The sequence below is a fragment of the Acromyrmex echinatior genome, chromosome 5 (genome assembly GCF_024713525.1).
Source record: "Acromyrmex echinatior isolate Ae372 chromosome 5, ASM2471352v2, whole genome shotgun sequence".
NCBI lineage: Eukaryota > Metazoa > Arthropoda > Insecta > Hymenoptera > Formicidae > Acromyrmex > Acromyrmex echinatior.
The window spans coordinates 16114347-16129408 of NC_141856.1; the positions used below are offsets into that span (position 1 = coordinate 16114347).

Below are 15062 nucleotides of genomic sequence, written 5' to 3' on the forward strand. Positions count from 1 at the left end.
TAGATTTTTTTCAAAAGATGCTTCAAGAATTTAAAATATATTAGGTGTTGGAATTAATTCGTAGCGTTTTTTAATGAAAGAATGTTATTTATTTCACATGAGCATTAAAAAATACATTAATGAAAGTACTTCCCATCACTTGTAAAACGCTACGAATTAATTCCAACATATAATTAATATTATATAGTATAATGACTCAATAATTAAAAAAAACAAGTTAAAAGAAAAAGAGCTACGAGCCAGAAATTTTACGTATAAACAAATTGATAGATAAGAAAAAAAAATGTCTTAATAAATTAATAGCCAAGATTAAGTTAAAAAGTAAGAATTAAATATATGCTGATAAGCATAAAAATGTTCTCTAATGTATTAACTATATTTTACAAATTTATTTTTGATTATAACAAATTTCAGCTTATGTATGTAAATTGGAAAAATCAAAATAATTTTTCGGTTTAAATAATATAATTATTATATTATATATAATAATATAATATAATAAATTATTATATATTATGTAATATCATTCCACAAATAATATAAATGTTTGATTGTAGATTCGTCATTTAAATGATATCAGGATTTAGGTATCTACAATCAGTTGCGAAACTAAAAATCTTTGTTCAAACAAAGTTAGGCCTAGAAGCAATCAGGTCGATGGACCAGTTTAACGACTTCGAGTTAACGACTTAAATGCTAGATTTAGAAGCACGGCGTAAAATTTCGGTTATGCAACTTGTAATACGATCAAGTAAATATCTCTGATTATTCAGTCAGAGCGTTTATGCAAACAATTTGATAACGAAGAGGACAAGTAAAATATTTCTGTCACATAGTAATCCTCATTGTAAGTCAACTATCACAATTGAAACATTGAAGAGATCTTCTCTCTAATTCTGTTTCTCGTCATACTGGGTCACGCATTTCTTGAAGTGTTTGGCGCAGAAAGGATACAATGTCGGATGATCGCATGTCCTGCAAGCCGCTGCGAGATGAGAGCAGCACCTCAAGCTTTCACGGCAACAAGAGGCCCACAAGTCGGGTCCGGCAGCGGCGCAATCGTAACAGAAACAGTCACCTGCAATTCGAGATGTCATTTAATATTTATGATTTAACGATTTCCTCTGAAAATTTCCTACAAACCGCACTTCCTCGATTTCACTTGCGCCGATTTCTTTTATCTTCAAACTATTCAAACTCGCGATAAGCAGTTTCCGCATTTCATCGAAGATGAACGTACAAATAACTATATTTGATTATGTTTTGCGTTATCAGCGTTCTCCATAATAAAATCAAATTTCAAAGTAATGTATTCCGAATCGCCGTTCTCTTTTATCAAGAATATTTAAAAAATCCTACTTATATAAGAAATTTTTGATTAATAAATACTTATATTAATGATATTTGAAGCGAATTAACTTATGTTTACTCGAAATATAGAAAATTAACTTAAATTTAATTTTATACTTAATTCATATGTTGTGTGTGTGTGTATATATATATATATATATATATATATATATATATAAACATTTTCTTATATTTTTTAAAACATTTAAATTTAAAACCTGTTTTGCGTTGTAAGTTAAAAAACGACATACGAATGATTTATCTTCGATACTCTTACTGTATTACTTTCTCTTATCCATTATATATTTTATATCGTCTTACATATGTCGTATTTGCAAACCTGTGACATAAAGGCGAAGTATATATAGTCACGAAGCAGTCGGGATTATTGCGAAGAATGTAGAATGAGATGAAAAAAATTTACGAGTTAAACATTTTCTCGTGTGAGATTATCGCACGCATATATTTTTTACTCAAAGACTGGTTATAAATAATCAAAACACATTCTCGGCAATGACATTTGCGAGATGTTTCTCAATCGCGCAATTATTATGAATTAAGAATAAAATTTAATTTTTTGCGTGGAATTATTCGAAAAAGATGACGATATTTTAAGAAATTACTCAACGTCAAGTGAAATTCGATTACATTCAGTGTAACTTACGTAATCTTCAATAAGTAATTAATAGTAATTACCGATATGTGTATAATATCGAATAAGTCAACAAGTTTATATCTTGTGAATTTTATACGTTCACCACATTTTAATGTTTGTCTGGTTCAAAAACGAATAAAGGAGGAAAAAAAATTACAAAGATATTAAATAAACTGAAATTAGCACAGTTTTCTTGGTATATTCGGAAATATTTGGATCGCAATGTTTTCGCCCATGCAGTATTCGAGCCTTGAGAATCGCTGTCATATTTCGCGTGCACTCTAATGTATGAACATATGTATAATTAACTTGAAAGCGCTTGCATGTAACGTGTATCACTGTCACCTAGTTATAGCAATTAGACTTTCTCAAGCACTGATAAAACGGCAGCAAATTCTAATGTGTATGAGGATCTGGCGTTTGAATATTCATTGAAATCTCAAGCATCTCAAACAACGTCTCGATATCATCTTCCGACGTTGCTTGAAATCTCGTGAGCACAACTGCCACGAATTAAATTGTTCTCATTTGAACTCATTACATAGAGAAAGGTACGATGCAGATCTAAAATACAGCTACGGCGCTCTTCTTTCTATGATGATTATATTGTTCTATGACTAACCCAATCAGAAATGATTATCAAATCAACGTCGATTCGATTAATCATTTCTGTGGCTGGGTAATTAAATTAAGATAAATTTAAATCTTGAAACGCATGAATTTTAATTCCGTCGCTTCATTCGAGTCTGCTTAAGCCAACATTCGAAATTAGGTAACGCTCTAATATTTTATGATAATATCCCAGTTATTTTTGCTCGGCTACCGGGATGCGAGGATTGCGAGGCGAGGCATTGCGCGACATTAACGCTGCGTCGGCGAACATAGTCATCTGGGAGCGGCTATTGTCAAGGTCAGAATCCCTATTGTTAAACAGCAAATAGCGATGTTTTTTTCTTCTTTTCGTAATAGCGAGGAAGCTCGCTAACGGTATCGTGTGCGGATTGGAATTGCGGTCAGATGTACGCTCGCATTACGTTGCCGCGACAACATTACAAGGATTTACCTCGAGGACAATCAACCGATCGTCGAGCCTCCGCCCTTCGACACTCCAGGCCCTCTTCGCCCATGGGACAGCTCGTGAACGATGCCTCGATAGTATTTTCACCAAGTATCGCGTCGATCTAAAAATATTTCGTCATCATATCGCTGAGCGTAGAATTCCATCGCGAATGTTCGCCGCTGTTATGAAATTCTCATTTCGACAAATGTTAGTCATCAATTAACTCACAAACGCACCGTCGGATTTAAAAACAAAATCTTTATCGCTTTGCGTTCGCAATCGTTGATAGAAAGTTCTACTTCGAGAAAGTTTTCGTTGATCGCAGCTTGAAAATCGTTTTAACTCATTCTTGTAAAAAATCTACAATTAATTAGCGATTAAAATTAAAAAATTGAGATTAAAAAACGAGTTAAAATCGGAAAATTTTTTAAAATCTTGAATTTGTGCCGTTTACCGAAAAACACTTTATGCACTTAAGGCTGGTCCAAGTCATGCTCGTGATTAATGCTGTAAAAATATTATTTTACCTTCGTTTTTTTACCAGAATAATTAAATAAGGACAAATAATATGTTTACGAGTGAGCAATCAAACCGCAATCTAGTACCTACTTCCATCAATGAAGATTAACTTTAATCTTGGAATTTTTTAAATTCTAAAGCCCATTTCTATTAATATAGATTAATGGGCTTTCTACAGTAAGATCTAAGCTTTAAGTCTTAAAACGTAAGAAATTGACCATTTCGATACAGTCGAATGAGAAGAATATCGACTTTGATTCGTCAATTTCTTATGACTTGAGATTTAAAACTTAGATAATAGCTTATTGTGGAAAGCCCATAACTTTAATCTCATTGCCAGTTGAACTTATTCTTCATCTTTTTCTAATTCTTAGAACTAGAAAGAGATCAAGAATTAGTTGAACCAAGATTAAAATTAAACTACATTAGTAGAAACAGGCACTAAAATTAGAAAAAGATGAAACATAAGTTGAACCAAGATTTAAGTTAATCTATATTGGTGAAAACGGATGTAAAAGGAATTAAGTTGAATGTTTGTTATTACAAACGACGTAATAGGATACACCGGTGATTATTTCTCCTTGTATGCCGCGCGCGTTTACTTCTCATGCAACGGTTGCATCACGAACGATTTGTTCGGAATTATAAATTCGACTTACAGAAGGAACCCGCAAAAACCGGATGGCCTTTTCATTAAGGTACCGACTTTTCCATTTTCGATTCTTGCGTGACACAAATACACTCGTGATTCAATCTTACAAAATTCCAGCTTAATCGAACTTTGCCAAAACTGACAGATATGTGCATTTTCACTCACAATCATTTTGTTACAAGATTCTTAAAATCTTAATACTCAAGATTTTAAAGCTAAAGATTTCGTTGAAAGATTAGGATATGCAAGCGAGAGTTAGCACAGTATAATCTCGGATAATTAAAAAAATAACAATAATTTAAAAATTCAACAATAAGAAATAGAAATAATGGCCATATAATGGTCAAAGTTAGATTTTTAATGTTTAAATAATTCAATCTGAAAAAATTCCTATATATACTTGCATATATTATATTTGTATTATTATATATAAGATTCATCATTTTGTCTGCAAAACAAGTAATGATTCAATCCTCATAAAATTGACTAGAAATTATTAATGATAGTTTAATTTGTAAATTAGAATTTAGAAATTCTTGTTCTCTCTCTCTCTCTCTCTCTACATAACTTGCAACATGATAATTAACAAGATGAAAGAATACGTTTATATATACTTATATTATACAACAAAATTGAATTCAATGTCAGATATATGTAAATTCTGCGTTTTGCTAATATTTTTTACTGAAGATGGCCAGATTGTGGCCGAAACGTCTAAAGATTTTTTATTAATGTAATGAATAATTAAATTTCACAAACAACATCCAGTGCTGTAATTTCATGCCTCCTTTTTTTATATACTATCATATTTGTATTCTATCGTTACGGCCATTACTTCTATTTTTTATTGTTGAATTTTCAAATGTACGATTCAGTAAAATTCTTATTACTAATAATTAAAAAATAATAATTTAATAATTTAATAATATTAATTTAAAATAATAATAATAATTTTGGAATAACTTTAGGTACTGGAACACCGTTCGACATCCCCCGACTTACTCGCTTGAACGCGCCCGGTTTGGAGAACATCTTCACCAGTTTCGCCAGTGCGTTCTCCGCCTGGACCTGCTCCGCGATGTCGGTGACGTTCGTGGCACAGTGAGTTTCGCGTGGCGAAAGAAACGTCAACAAACCGAAGAGGAATGCAAGCACGCATCGGCCGTGGGACATCGCGCAAAATGGAAAAAAAAAAGAAAGAAAGAGATAGAGATCAACGAGCTCTCGCGCGTTCGATCCCGCGCGATTCGAAACAGGCGACTGGTGATCAGCTGGCGGGAACTCGGTGCTTGTTGAATACCTGGTGGGGATATCCTACATCGACGTGGAAAAGCATTGCTGTACGTGCAATTTGTTGCAGTCTATGAAAATAAGAACGCTTTATCCGATCGCGGATATGTAGGTGGATTGAAGATACGCTTAATCCCGCATATATAATTATTTTCTTAATTCATTATTATGAAATAATCAATTGTGTGATTTCCTGTACACATTATTTACTGATGATTACACAAAGCTTTGAACATGTCTTTATCGAGAGAAAAATGTATAAAATGAGTTTTATAAACCAAGAGGCTTGGTGGCTGATTCAATCACGTCTTACATTAACCTTTTGCCGAAGATTCAATTTGAATATTGCTTAACAATGAATAATAGACATATTTGCATGAAAGCTAGCTAGATTCAACATGAAGCTATTCGTCCTTTGCACATAGGCAGAGATGAACAAAGAAAAGGAGGATTCAAACCTCTAGTATTATCTTAAGGATGATTTTGAATTTCAATTAACTTAATTGATTAGAAATTAAGTTAATAAATGCATATAATGATATTTATTGAATGTAGGTAATTATGAATGTTGGAAAAAAAAAATGTTATCAAAAGGTTAAAAAAGCACAAATTAACGCTTTTTAACGCTAATTAACGCTTTGTAGACGCTATTGTGCTACTATAGCGTATAATAAGAAATGATAGTAATTATTAAATATTAAAAAAATTTGGAAGAAAATCAAAATGACGCATGACTTAGTCATATGACTTTGATTTCGTTGAATTTTTATAAATAGATCAAATTCAATTTATCTATATAAATTTATCTAGATCACCGTCAGTATCCTACATCAATCCATCAATATTAACCACACAGGATCTATAACGTAATATTGTCAGTATATATTTATTAACACTTACATTTTATTATTGATATCATGTAAAGTCACCTTATGGGAAGGAATAAAATTGTCGCGTACGTAAAACGACGGAATGTCAGTGATTGATCGAATTCAACGCGAATATGACGATACGTATCAATACTTGCCACGCAACGGAAGTTAGCGCAATAACCAATCATTCTTTCATTTTTATGAAAAAGCAATAAACTGATTGTGTTAATTCCCGCCACTTAGCAAGCGTTGCCGCGTTTTATGTGCAGGAATCCTAAAATTGGGCTCTCAGAAGAAAGTGTGAAGTGTGTTCGAAGCAAAATTTTGTTTAAAAGATTCAGGGACCTGAAATTTCTAGAAAAATTAAAATTTTGCAGAATATATATGGAAACAGTTTCGGTCCGTTTCGGAATATGTAATGAATATTTAATGGAATAAATGGAATATTCTGGAATATTCTAGGAATGTTTTTTTTGGGGGGGAGGGGATTTTAGGAATTTTTTATAAATATTTCAGGAATAATTTAGCGTTAGCTGAAAACGGCCGAATTTGATCGATGTTGATATAATAATATAGACTTTTTAAATTCCAAAAAAATGCCGATAATAATGATATCTTTAATTTATTTCTTATATTTTCTCTCATTCTGTAATCTCATTCAATACATATCATCTGGCCTTAGCATCAACTTGACCACTGTCTGCAATGCCCACTGGTGGTAGGTCACTGCAGGCCGTAATAGAATACGTCTAGCTCATTTGGTTGTGAAATGTTAAAATGGCGTCTTCTCAGGACGCTTGGTATCTGTCGTTGCTCGGTCTGGCCGAGAATTTCCGTACGTCGAACCCGCCTAACATTAAGTCGTGCATCCAGTGTTTGCAAGCGGTCTTTCACTTCAAGCCGCCACAGCGCGTCGAGGCGCGCACTCATCTTCAGCTCGGCAACATCCTGCTTACGCACACGAAAAACATCGATTTGGCGCGATACCATCTAGATCAAGCGGTCAGTATTTTATCTCTTTCTTATCTGTTATATCGAGATCGAGCAACTCCATCGTCCCTGTTTTTCTCACCTCATCCCTCTCCTTCATCCACTATTTACACGCGTCTGCATTTTTGTTTGTCCTAACCTCGCCACGTGTAATGACAACAAAAGTTGCAACAAGCTTCCCCAAGCGTCACTCTGATTTTGGGATGAAACTTCGATTTTTATTTTGCCTTTACCAGTAAAATATCCATTCTTTGAGAAAGATTCTCGATCTCAACTGTTTTAGAGATATTATGGTGGAAAGGAGTAACCCTTTCATTCACAAAATTCGCTACATTAGAAATATTCAGGTATATTCTTGGAATGTTTTTTTGGGGATTTTAGGAATCTTTTATAAATATTTCAGGAATATTTAGCATTAGGTAAAATTAATTTTACTTAATTTTATATTTAGCTTTAATTTTTGTTACTGTTAATAATAAATTGATGAAATTTAGTACATTAACATATGTCACAAGGAAAATTTTGCAATCACAATTACACGCAGTCAAAGTTATTGTACTTTGATACACTGTCTTCAAGGAGAAAGAAAAAAGTCACGTGGAAAAAAGAATATATACCTAATGTTTTTTTTTCAATTTATTTATATATAAATTAACAAAAACAAATATAATTACTATTTACAAATCTATAAATAACTAGTTTTGGAATTTCTAACTGTATCATGAATTGCATAATCTGGTATAAATTTTGAATGTCATATCAATCATGATTTAAGTTAATGTCGATCAGAGTGTTGATGAAATTTATAATGATCCTTGGTTATTCTTTTTAGTGGCGGTTAAGTCAGAATATAAATACGTTTGACGATGTGAAGTTTGAAGCAGCCAGCATTGTCGCGGACCTGTACGAACAACAACAGCAGCAGCTGCAGCCAAACTTGAGTAAACCAATTTTGAGGAAGGCAATAGAACTGTCTCAGCACAATGTCTACTGGCATTGCAGGCTTATCTTTCAACTTGCGGTAAGTTTAACAAGCTTAATTCTTTATTAAGTCTAACAAGTTTAATTTCTTTATTGCATCTTAATAATATAAATTTATAAGAAATATTAGTAGGCACAAAGAACCACCTTGACTATATATGACATTTTCTTATTCAAATGTATCTAATTTTTTATGTTTTGAATAAATAATGTATTCATATGTATGTGACGATTTATGGATTGCAGCAAATTCATGCCTCAGAGAAGGACTTTGTCGCAGCGAGTAGCTTACTTGCAGTAGGCGTTGATTATTCCCACATAAGTAACGCTGGTTATACCAGAGTTCTCTTTCTTTTAAGCCGGTGTATGCTATTATTAATAGATAAGAAGTTCACTGAGGTTCATCCTCTTCTAAATTCAGCGAACCATCATATAGAAAATTGGCAAGGCAACTCATATCAAAAGGAGTATCTAAAAGTGTACTTTCTAGTTCTTCAAGTATGTCATTATCTTATGGCTGGCCAGGTGAGAATAATTATAAGTATTGTAATTTACAAAAAATGTATGGATATACCATTCTAATGGTAATATTATCTTTTTGTATTATTAAAATAGGTAAAGAGCGTGAAACCTTGTTTGAAATCATTACAACAAAGTATACAGACTATAATGTCACCCAGCTGGCCAACAGATGATGTGGTAGTCACAGGCTCTAATATTGGAGATATGTTTATATGGATGCCAAAAGACCACCTATACGTCTTGGTCTATTTAGTAACCGTTATGCATTCTATGCAAGCCGGATACATGGATAAAGCACAGAAATACACAGACAAAGCGCTTAGTCAAATTGAAAAACTGAAAAGTAAGTAAGCGTATTATTTTTTTAATTAATTAAAGTAGTTTATTCTTCTTTTCTTTTTACGTTAGGCTTCTGGCCTGTGTTATACCTCTCTCATATGCTTGTGGTGCGCACGCTAATTATTCAATTCTCACAAGCATATAGAATTACAGTTTTAATGCCAGTTCTCTCTGAACGGCGGATTTTTCGACAGATGTTTCTGTGGGTAAAGATATTCTCGGGAGGTTGCCGGCCTTTTCCGAGAAGAGACGAGCGTAAATATTTTGATTCCTATTGGAATCGAATCCGGGACTTCTGGCATGGTAGAGCAATGCGCTGTCTATCATGCCACGCTCGCACTCAAAGTAGTTTATTGTTTTCGATAAAAATTACGATTCTCTTGTTTCTTTATTTACAAATTCTTCAATTTCGAATAAACGGGATGAAGATCGGAATCAAACCGCTTTGACGGAACTAATACCGTCATAATACCGTCATCATCCCGCATAATACATTATTTTTTTACATTTTTTATTGATTTTTTATTGAATATTTCGCAAAATCAAAATCTTTATTGTTATTTTACAGTTATCGATAATAAACCTATCTTGTCCGTGTTTCAATTAATGCTCTTGGAACATATAATCATGTGCCGGCTTGTAATGGGAAACAAAAGCGTAGCTCTTACGGAAATTTCTCAAGCTTGCCAACTCTGCAGACGGCAGCCTAGGTTACTTCAAGGCCATAGACCACAACTACATGTATTACTAGGTTTATACGCAATGTCTATGAATTGTTTGGAAGCAGCAGAGGCTCAGTTCACTGCTGCACTCAGAGTAAGGAAATAAAATCGTTATTATAAATTGTAATAAATAAATATAATAAATAATTCAAGAATCTTTTATACATTTTATTACGTCTTTAATCTATTGTATATTAGTTGCGTACTCTTTTAAATATTTATTTTTTATTTTCTTTTTGGCTGAATTTTACATACAAATATATAATTAGATGTATGAGGTACTTCTAACGATAGCAGACATTGAAAATAAAGATTTATCTTATCTTTTTCAGACGTCACAAGAGAGAGAACTCTGGACATTCGCAAATTTGAACCTGGCGATAGTATATCTCAGATCAAAGAAAGAAGCCGAGCTTGGGGTATTATTAGAAAGGATAAATCCAGAATCTCTACCATCGCATTCTCATTCTTTGAGGGCAGCTGCATATTACGTACAAGGACTCCAAGCTTTTTTCGGTGCTAGATATAATGAAGCAAAGTAAGATTTTTTAAAATATTTCTTTTCACATGTCCTAATAAATATTCTGATAAATGGGAATGAAATTTGTAAGTTTAATTTCTCGAAAAATAAAAACAATCTGATTCTCAGTTAGTGACGTTAAAAAATCTCAGTGTAGAAACAATTTGAATATATCGATATATTATTGTGCAAATATGATTTTCAGACGATATCTTAGAGAAACCTTAAAAATGGCAAATTCGGAAGATTTGAACAGACTCACTTCCTGTAGTCTTGTGCTTTTGGGACATATATTTCTTTCGTTAGGAAATAGTAGAGAATCAATGAATATGGTCACACCTGCGATGCAATTAGCTTCGAAAATACCTGATGTACATGTACAACTGTGGGCTACTGCCATTTTAAAAGGTATATTGCAGATATATTGAAAAGTAAGTAATAATTTTTTAATTAGTTCTAAACTATATAACTGAAATATTACAGATTTATATAGAATTTGTGGTGACCCTACTCATGAGGCCGAGGCGTATCAAATGCATTGTACATTCTCTCAAACCCTCTTGAAGGATCATTTTCAGAGTTCTCAAGTAAGTGAGCACTCGCTCATTCATTGGATAGATGGCCCGGTTCCTGCATTGCCAATAACTAATCCACCACCATCTACATCGCAAGCAATTCTCTAATGGTGTAAAAGATATTTAGGTGTGTCTACTTTACTTAAATTGTTCAGCATTGTCTGAAACCATGTATATTTGTACTAATTATCTATTGAGTTGTAAAATGAAATTGGATTTAGCCTCACATTCATTTTAAATATTAAAAGAATTATAATAACATTTCAGAAAATTCGATTTAATTGTAAACAAGGCGGAAAATAGGATTAAGGGATATTTGATATCCAAACTTTTTTAATACATGAAATCTATAAGAGTATGATAACTAGTTAATAGTTAATTAAGCAGAACTTAATAGCAATTTGCAATATTGTTTGAATCATCGAAATTATACACGGCAGGGACTGACTATATATATTTAGACCATTGATATTTTGTTTATTGCATTAAATCATTTTTTTTTATGACAGAAAATCTAGATGCTTGTCATCGTAAAGCAGAACAGATATCATATACGTTTTTTAGAATTGTATGAATCGTTCTGCCGCACAATGCGTTTAAACAAGGTTTATATTGCACATATAAATATAATATAATAAAAGAAAATAGATGGAATACAGAATAAAGATTATTTTTGTTTGAAAATTTTGTTGATTTTACTTTTCTTAAGTGGATTAAATGACTTCAGAAATATTTTTTTAAACCAAACAACAATTATGTATATTAAGATATTTTAGTTAAAATTTGTAATTGCAATATCATTACAATCTCTTCAGTGATATCGTAATTAAAATATACAGACAAAATCTTATTTGGAAAAACAATTGATCTTCAAAATGTAACTGTGTAAGTAAAAAAGATGGGGAACAAATATCAAAATTTAGATATTAAAAATTTTATATATATACTGGATTATAAATATATCAATAATAATAAAATCGACATAATTAACTTTCAATCTGGTTTGATACATTATCAGTATAGTCAATGATTTATCAAAATAATTTTACTAGTTTTTAAAAATTTTTTTTTATGATCGAAAACATTAAATAATTTGGCTGTGGTGCAACAGAATAATAACATGTTCATTAAGCAGTACATATAACAAAAAAATGATAGGTATGAAACTTTGCAAGCTGTTAAAAAGAGGCAAATTCTTTACCTATTATATGTACAAGATTTCGGTATATATATATATATACATGTATTTTTATTAAGATGATATATGTATGTATTGTATGAGTATATAATAAAAATATAATTGTTATATATTTATATTAGTTACAGTAACAAATAAACAAAGAAAGGGGCCTTAGAATGTGGTAACTTAAACAGCAAAAAACTTGTGTGTAAAATTCTTTATTTTGTTTAAATTATTCTGAATATATTTTCTACATTTTGTATATTTTTAGAAGTAAGAAAATACAAGCAAACAATAGAATAGTGAATGTAATAAAACACAGGTTTATACAAATATTTAATTCTTTTCTCAATATAAAAGTACAAGCTTCATTTACTCTAGTATGTGTTTTATGTATATATATGTATATATAAATATAATATATTGATATCTTATGGATATTACTGTACAGATTATTGATCTAACATGATTTTACGATTATTCTGTCTATATCTATCTTTCAGAAAGGTAAATTTAAGATATATAAATTGGTAACACAGAAAAAAAAGGGACAGAAGAAGACGATTATTTACAAGATGAAAATAATAAAATTTTTCACACAATATTGCCACGTTTAATTACATATACAAAGAGTTACATATCTTTTTTATAATATATAGTTTTAAAAAAGTGAGATTTGTTTTCATTATCATTGTGACATAATTATATGCAATAAAGTGCATGTATATATATTCGCGATTGTATATGTTTAATAAAAATAAAAGTATTAAACATCTTTTATATATCTTCAAGCTTTCATATAATTAAATAAATATTTTAGAATATATTTTTAATCAATTATATATATATATATAAATATGATCAACTGTAATACATTTATTTAAGCATTTAATTATTCATTACAGCGATAATATAATGATGCCAATAAACTAGTTTCAGCTTTTTTTTTTTAAATAAATGTATATACGAAGTAAACAAGACTGATGTATGGTAATAAAAAAAAATTTATTTTTATTGAAATGTGATTTATTTCGATAATCACATTTTTAAATGATATACAACTCCTCTATTGCTTAATTATCAATTATCATACAATTTTTTAATAATTTATACATTTTTTACTATAATGTCAGGTACATTACTTCCTGTACCAAACTTGTGTGGTTTGCATACGTTTAATCTTTTTCTGCAATTGAAGAACACCATATAATAGTGCTTCAGCTGTTGGGGGACAACCTGCAATATTGAAAGTTTATATTATATAAATATGTATTATACATATACTTTTTTCTAAATAAGAAGAATACAAATATAACTGCAAATTTACCAGGTACGTAAATGTCCACAGGTATTATCCTGTCGCAACCCCTAACCACTGAGTAGCTGTAATGATAATATCCACCTCCATTCGCGCAACTTCCCATGGAGATAACCCATCGGGGCTCAGGCATCTGATCATAGATTCTTCTCAAGGCAGGTGCCATTTTATTCGTCAAAGTACCAGCAACTATAATAACATCTGACTGTCGTGGCGAAGCACGGAATACCACGCCAAATCTGTCCATATCGTATCTAGGTGCAGCGATGTGCATCATCTCCACAGCGCAGCAGGCTAAACCAAAAGTCATTGGCCATAGTGATCCTTTACGTCCCCAATTTAGTAAATCATCCGCTCTGGCCAAGGCATATTCTGCCATGTTACTGGGCTTTTGAAAAGGACTGTATGGCTCGACTTTCGATTTCTCTGGCAGCTGAGTCTTTGCTTCCTGCACTGATGTCTCCGTAGCCATGCCTTTTGTCTGAACCTTCAATGTAGCAGTAGTAGCAGGTCCTAATGCTGCTACATTATTACGTATCAGGGACACCAGTCCCTGAGGGACGTTATCTATAAAAAAAAAGAAATAAATAAATAAAACGTAAAATAATCAATACAAATAATTAAATATAATTAAATTTTTAGTAAATATTATCTTAAATGCATTGAGAAGGTTATGATTGGCATTTTAATCGGTCGAACATTTCGAAATAAACTATACAATTATGCAAATAAATTAATGCGCATCAAGTTTTGTGATGTATATCAGAGTGCAATCTTATGCAATAGCGCGACATTAAAACAAAAAGCGAGCAAAAACTGAAGATTGCTGCAAAATGATATCGATCATCCGGTCCAAATGTACGCGGAATTTTATTTGATGCGGGATTAAATGTACATTATGCCTAAAGTATGTCAGGATTGAGCATTGGGACGGTCATTTAATGGCAATTAATATAATTCTTGGTAAAATAACTCACGTGTAACAGAACGAAACATTTTCGACCTCACGTCACGAACTTGCTGCTACATCGCAGGTTATGTAGGCGCATGCGCCAGTTCCTACTAAAACCCTCAGTTCAAATGGCTGCGTTCAGCAGATAAAGTAGCTCTGCACTGTTATAAAATTCTTTAACATGATTGATTTTGTCCTTAGTTCCTCACTGGATCTAAATAAATATATAAACCAATCATATTAAAGAATTTTACAACAGTTGCAAAGTTAGGTTGTGTTTAGAATCATCATCTGAGTGTCCAGATGTTGTTTTATCCATAGTTCTGTCGTCACAGTTCATTTGTTTTCTGTGGCTGAGTGTACATTTTTGGAACTTAAAGTGAGAAAGGTATTTGACATTATCGAAAGTAAGAAAGGGAGTTCTAGTGCGGGAACAAAGACAAACCACCTGTTTAACATGTGAATAACAAGAATAAAACATCTGGATGCATCCGGACGGATTGAAAATGGAAATTATAGGTCAGTTCTTTAATTTCAACAGAACTAATTCTTGTATAATTTTTTC

At 31.8% G+C, this 15062-nt stretch overlaps 4 protein-coding genes across 5 annotated transcripts in view; 2 read left to right on the forward strand and 2 right to left on the reverse strand.

The window, feature by feature from the left end:
* Positions 1–546: 546 nt before the first annotated feature.
* Positions 547–5499, reverse strand: LOC105147909 (hypothetical protein). Its single transcript, XM_011059260.2, has 3 exons — positions 5239–5499; positions 3069–3186; positions 547–1078 (listed from the first exon to the last, which is right to left on the reverse strand). Exons 1-3 carry the CDS (start codon positions 5407–5409, stop codon positions 891–893), a joined length of 477 nt encoding a protein of 158 aa, XP_011057562.1. The 5' UTR covers positions 5410–5499; the 3' UTR covers positions 547–890.
* A 1632-nt stretch (positions 5500–7131) lies between these two features.
* On the forward strand, positions 7132–11731 carry Mau2 (Mau2 sister chromatid cohesion factor). The gene is made up of 9 exons (XM_011059258.2): positions 7132–7400; positions 8221–8409; positions 8616–8894; positions 8985–9234; positions 9799–10046; positions 10285–10490; positions 10678–10880; positions 10956–11174; positions 11315–11731. Exons 1-8 carry the CDS (start codon positions 7176–7178, stop codon positions 11153–11155), a joined length of 1800 nt encoding a protein of 599 aa, XP_011057560.2. The 5' UTR covers positions 7132–7175; the 3' UTR covers positions 11156–11174; positions 11315–11731.
* A 1484-nt stretch (positions 11732–13215) lies between these two features.
* On the reverse strand, positions 13216–14669 carry LOC105147910 (uncharacterized). Its single transcript, XM_011059261.2, has 3 exons — positions 14523–14669; positions 13555–14112; positions 13216–13463 (listed from the first exon to the last, which is right to left on the reverse strand). The coding sequence occupies exons 1-3, from the start codon at positions 14539–14541 to the stop codon at positions 13366–13368; spliced, it is 675 nt and encodes a 224-aa protein (XP_011057563.1). The 5' UTR covers positions 14542–14669; the 3' UTR covers positions 13216–13365.
* Positions 14670–14751: 82 nt separating this feature from the next.
* The window catches only part of LOC105147947 (uncharacterized), a 104645-nt gene continuing 104334 nt past the window's right edge, over positions 14752–15062 (forward strand). For both annotated transcript variants that reach the window (XM_087406476.1, XM_087406479.1), the window contains exon 1: positions 14752–15016. The gene's annotated coding sequence lies outside the window, so the exon portion shown is untranslated. The remainder of the gene's footprint in view (positions 15017–15062) is intronic.

What these genes read in the sequence shown, in the direction of transcription:
- Mau2 (XM_011059258.2), top strand. Translation starts at nt 7,176, where the DNA reads ATGGCGTCTTCTCAGGACGCTTGGTATCTGTCGTTGCTCGGTCTGGCC. An exon ending in ATTATCTTATGGCTGGCCAG is followed by an intron (nt 8,895 to 8,984) that starts GTGAGAATAATT and finishes TTATTAAAATAG; the next exon opens with GTAAAGAGCGTGAAACCTTG. An exon ending in GGCTACTGCCATTTTAAAAG is followed by an intron (nt 10,881 to 10,955) that starts GTATATTGCAGA and finishes GAAATATTACAG; the next exon opens with ATTTATATAGAATTTGTGGT.
- LOC105147910 (XM_011059261.2), bottom strand. An exon ending in TGTGGACATTTACGTACCTG is followed by an intron (nt 13,464 to 13,554) that starts GTAAATTTGCAG and finishes TCAATATTGCAG; the next exon opens with GTTGTCCCCCAACAGCTGAA.
- LOC105147909 (XM_011059260.2), bottom strand. Translation starts at nt 5,409, where the DNA reads ATGTCCCACGGCCGATGCGTGCTTGCATTCCTCTTCGGTTTGTTGACG. An exon ending in AACCGGGCGCGTTCAAGCGA is followed by an intron (nt 3,187 to 5,238) that starts GTAAGTCGGGGG and finishes AAATATTTTTAG; the next exon opens with ATCGACGCGATACTTGGTGA. An exon ending in ATCGGTTGATTGTCCTCGAG is followed by an intron (nt 1,079 to 3,068) that starts GTAAATCCTTGT and finishes CTCGAATTGCAG; the next exon opens with GTGACTGTTTCTGTTACGAT.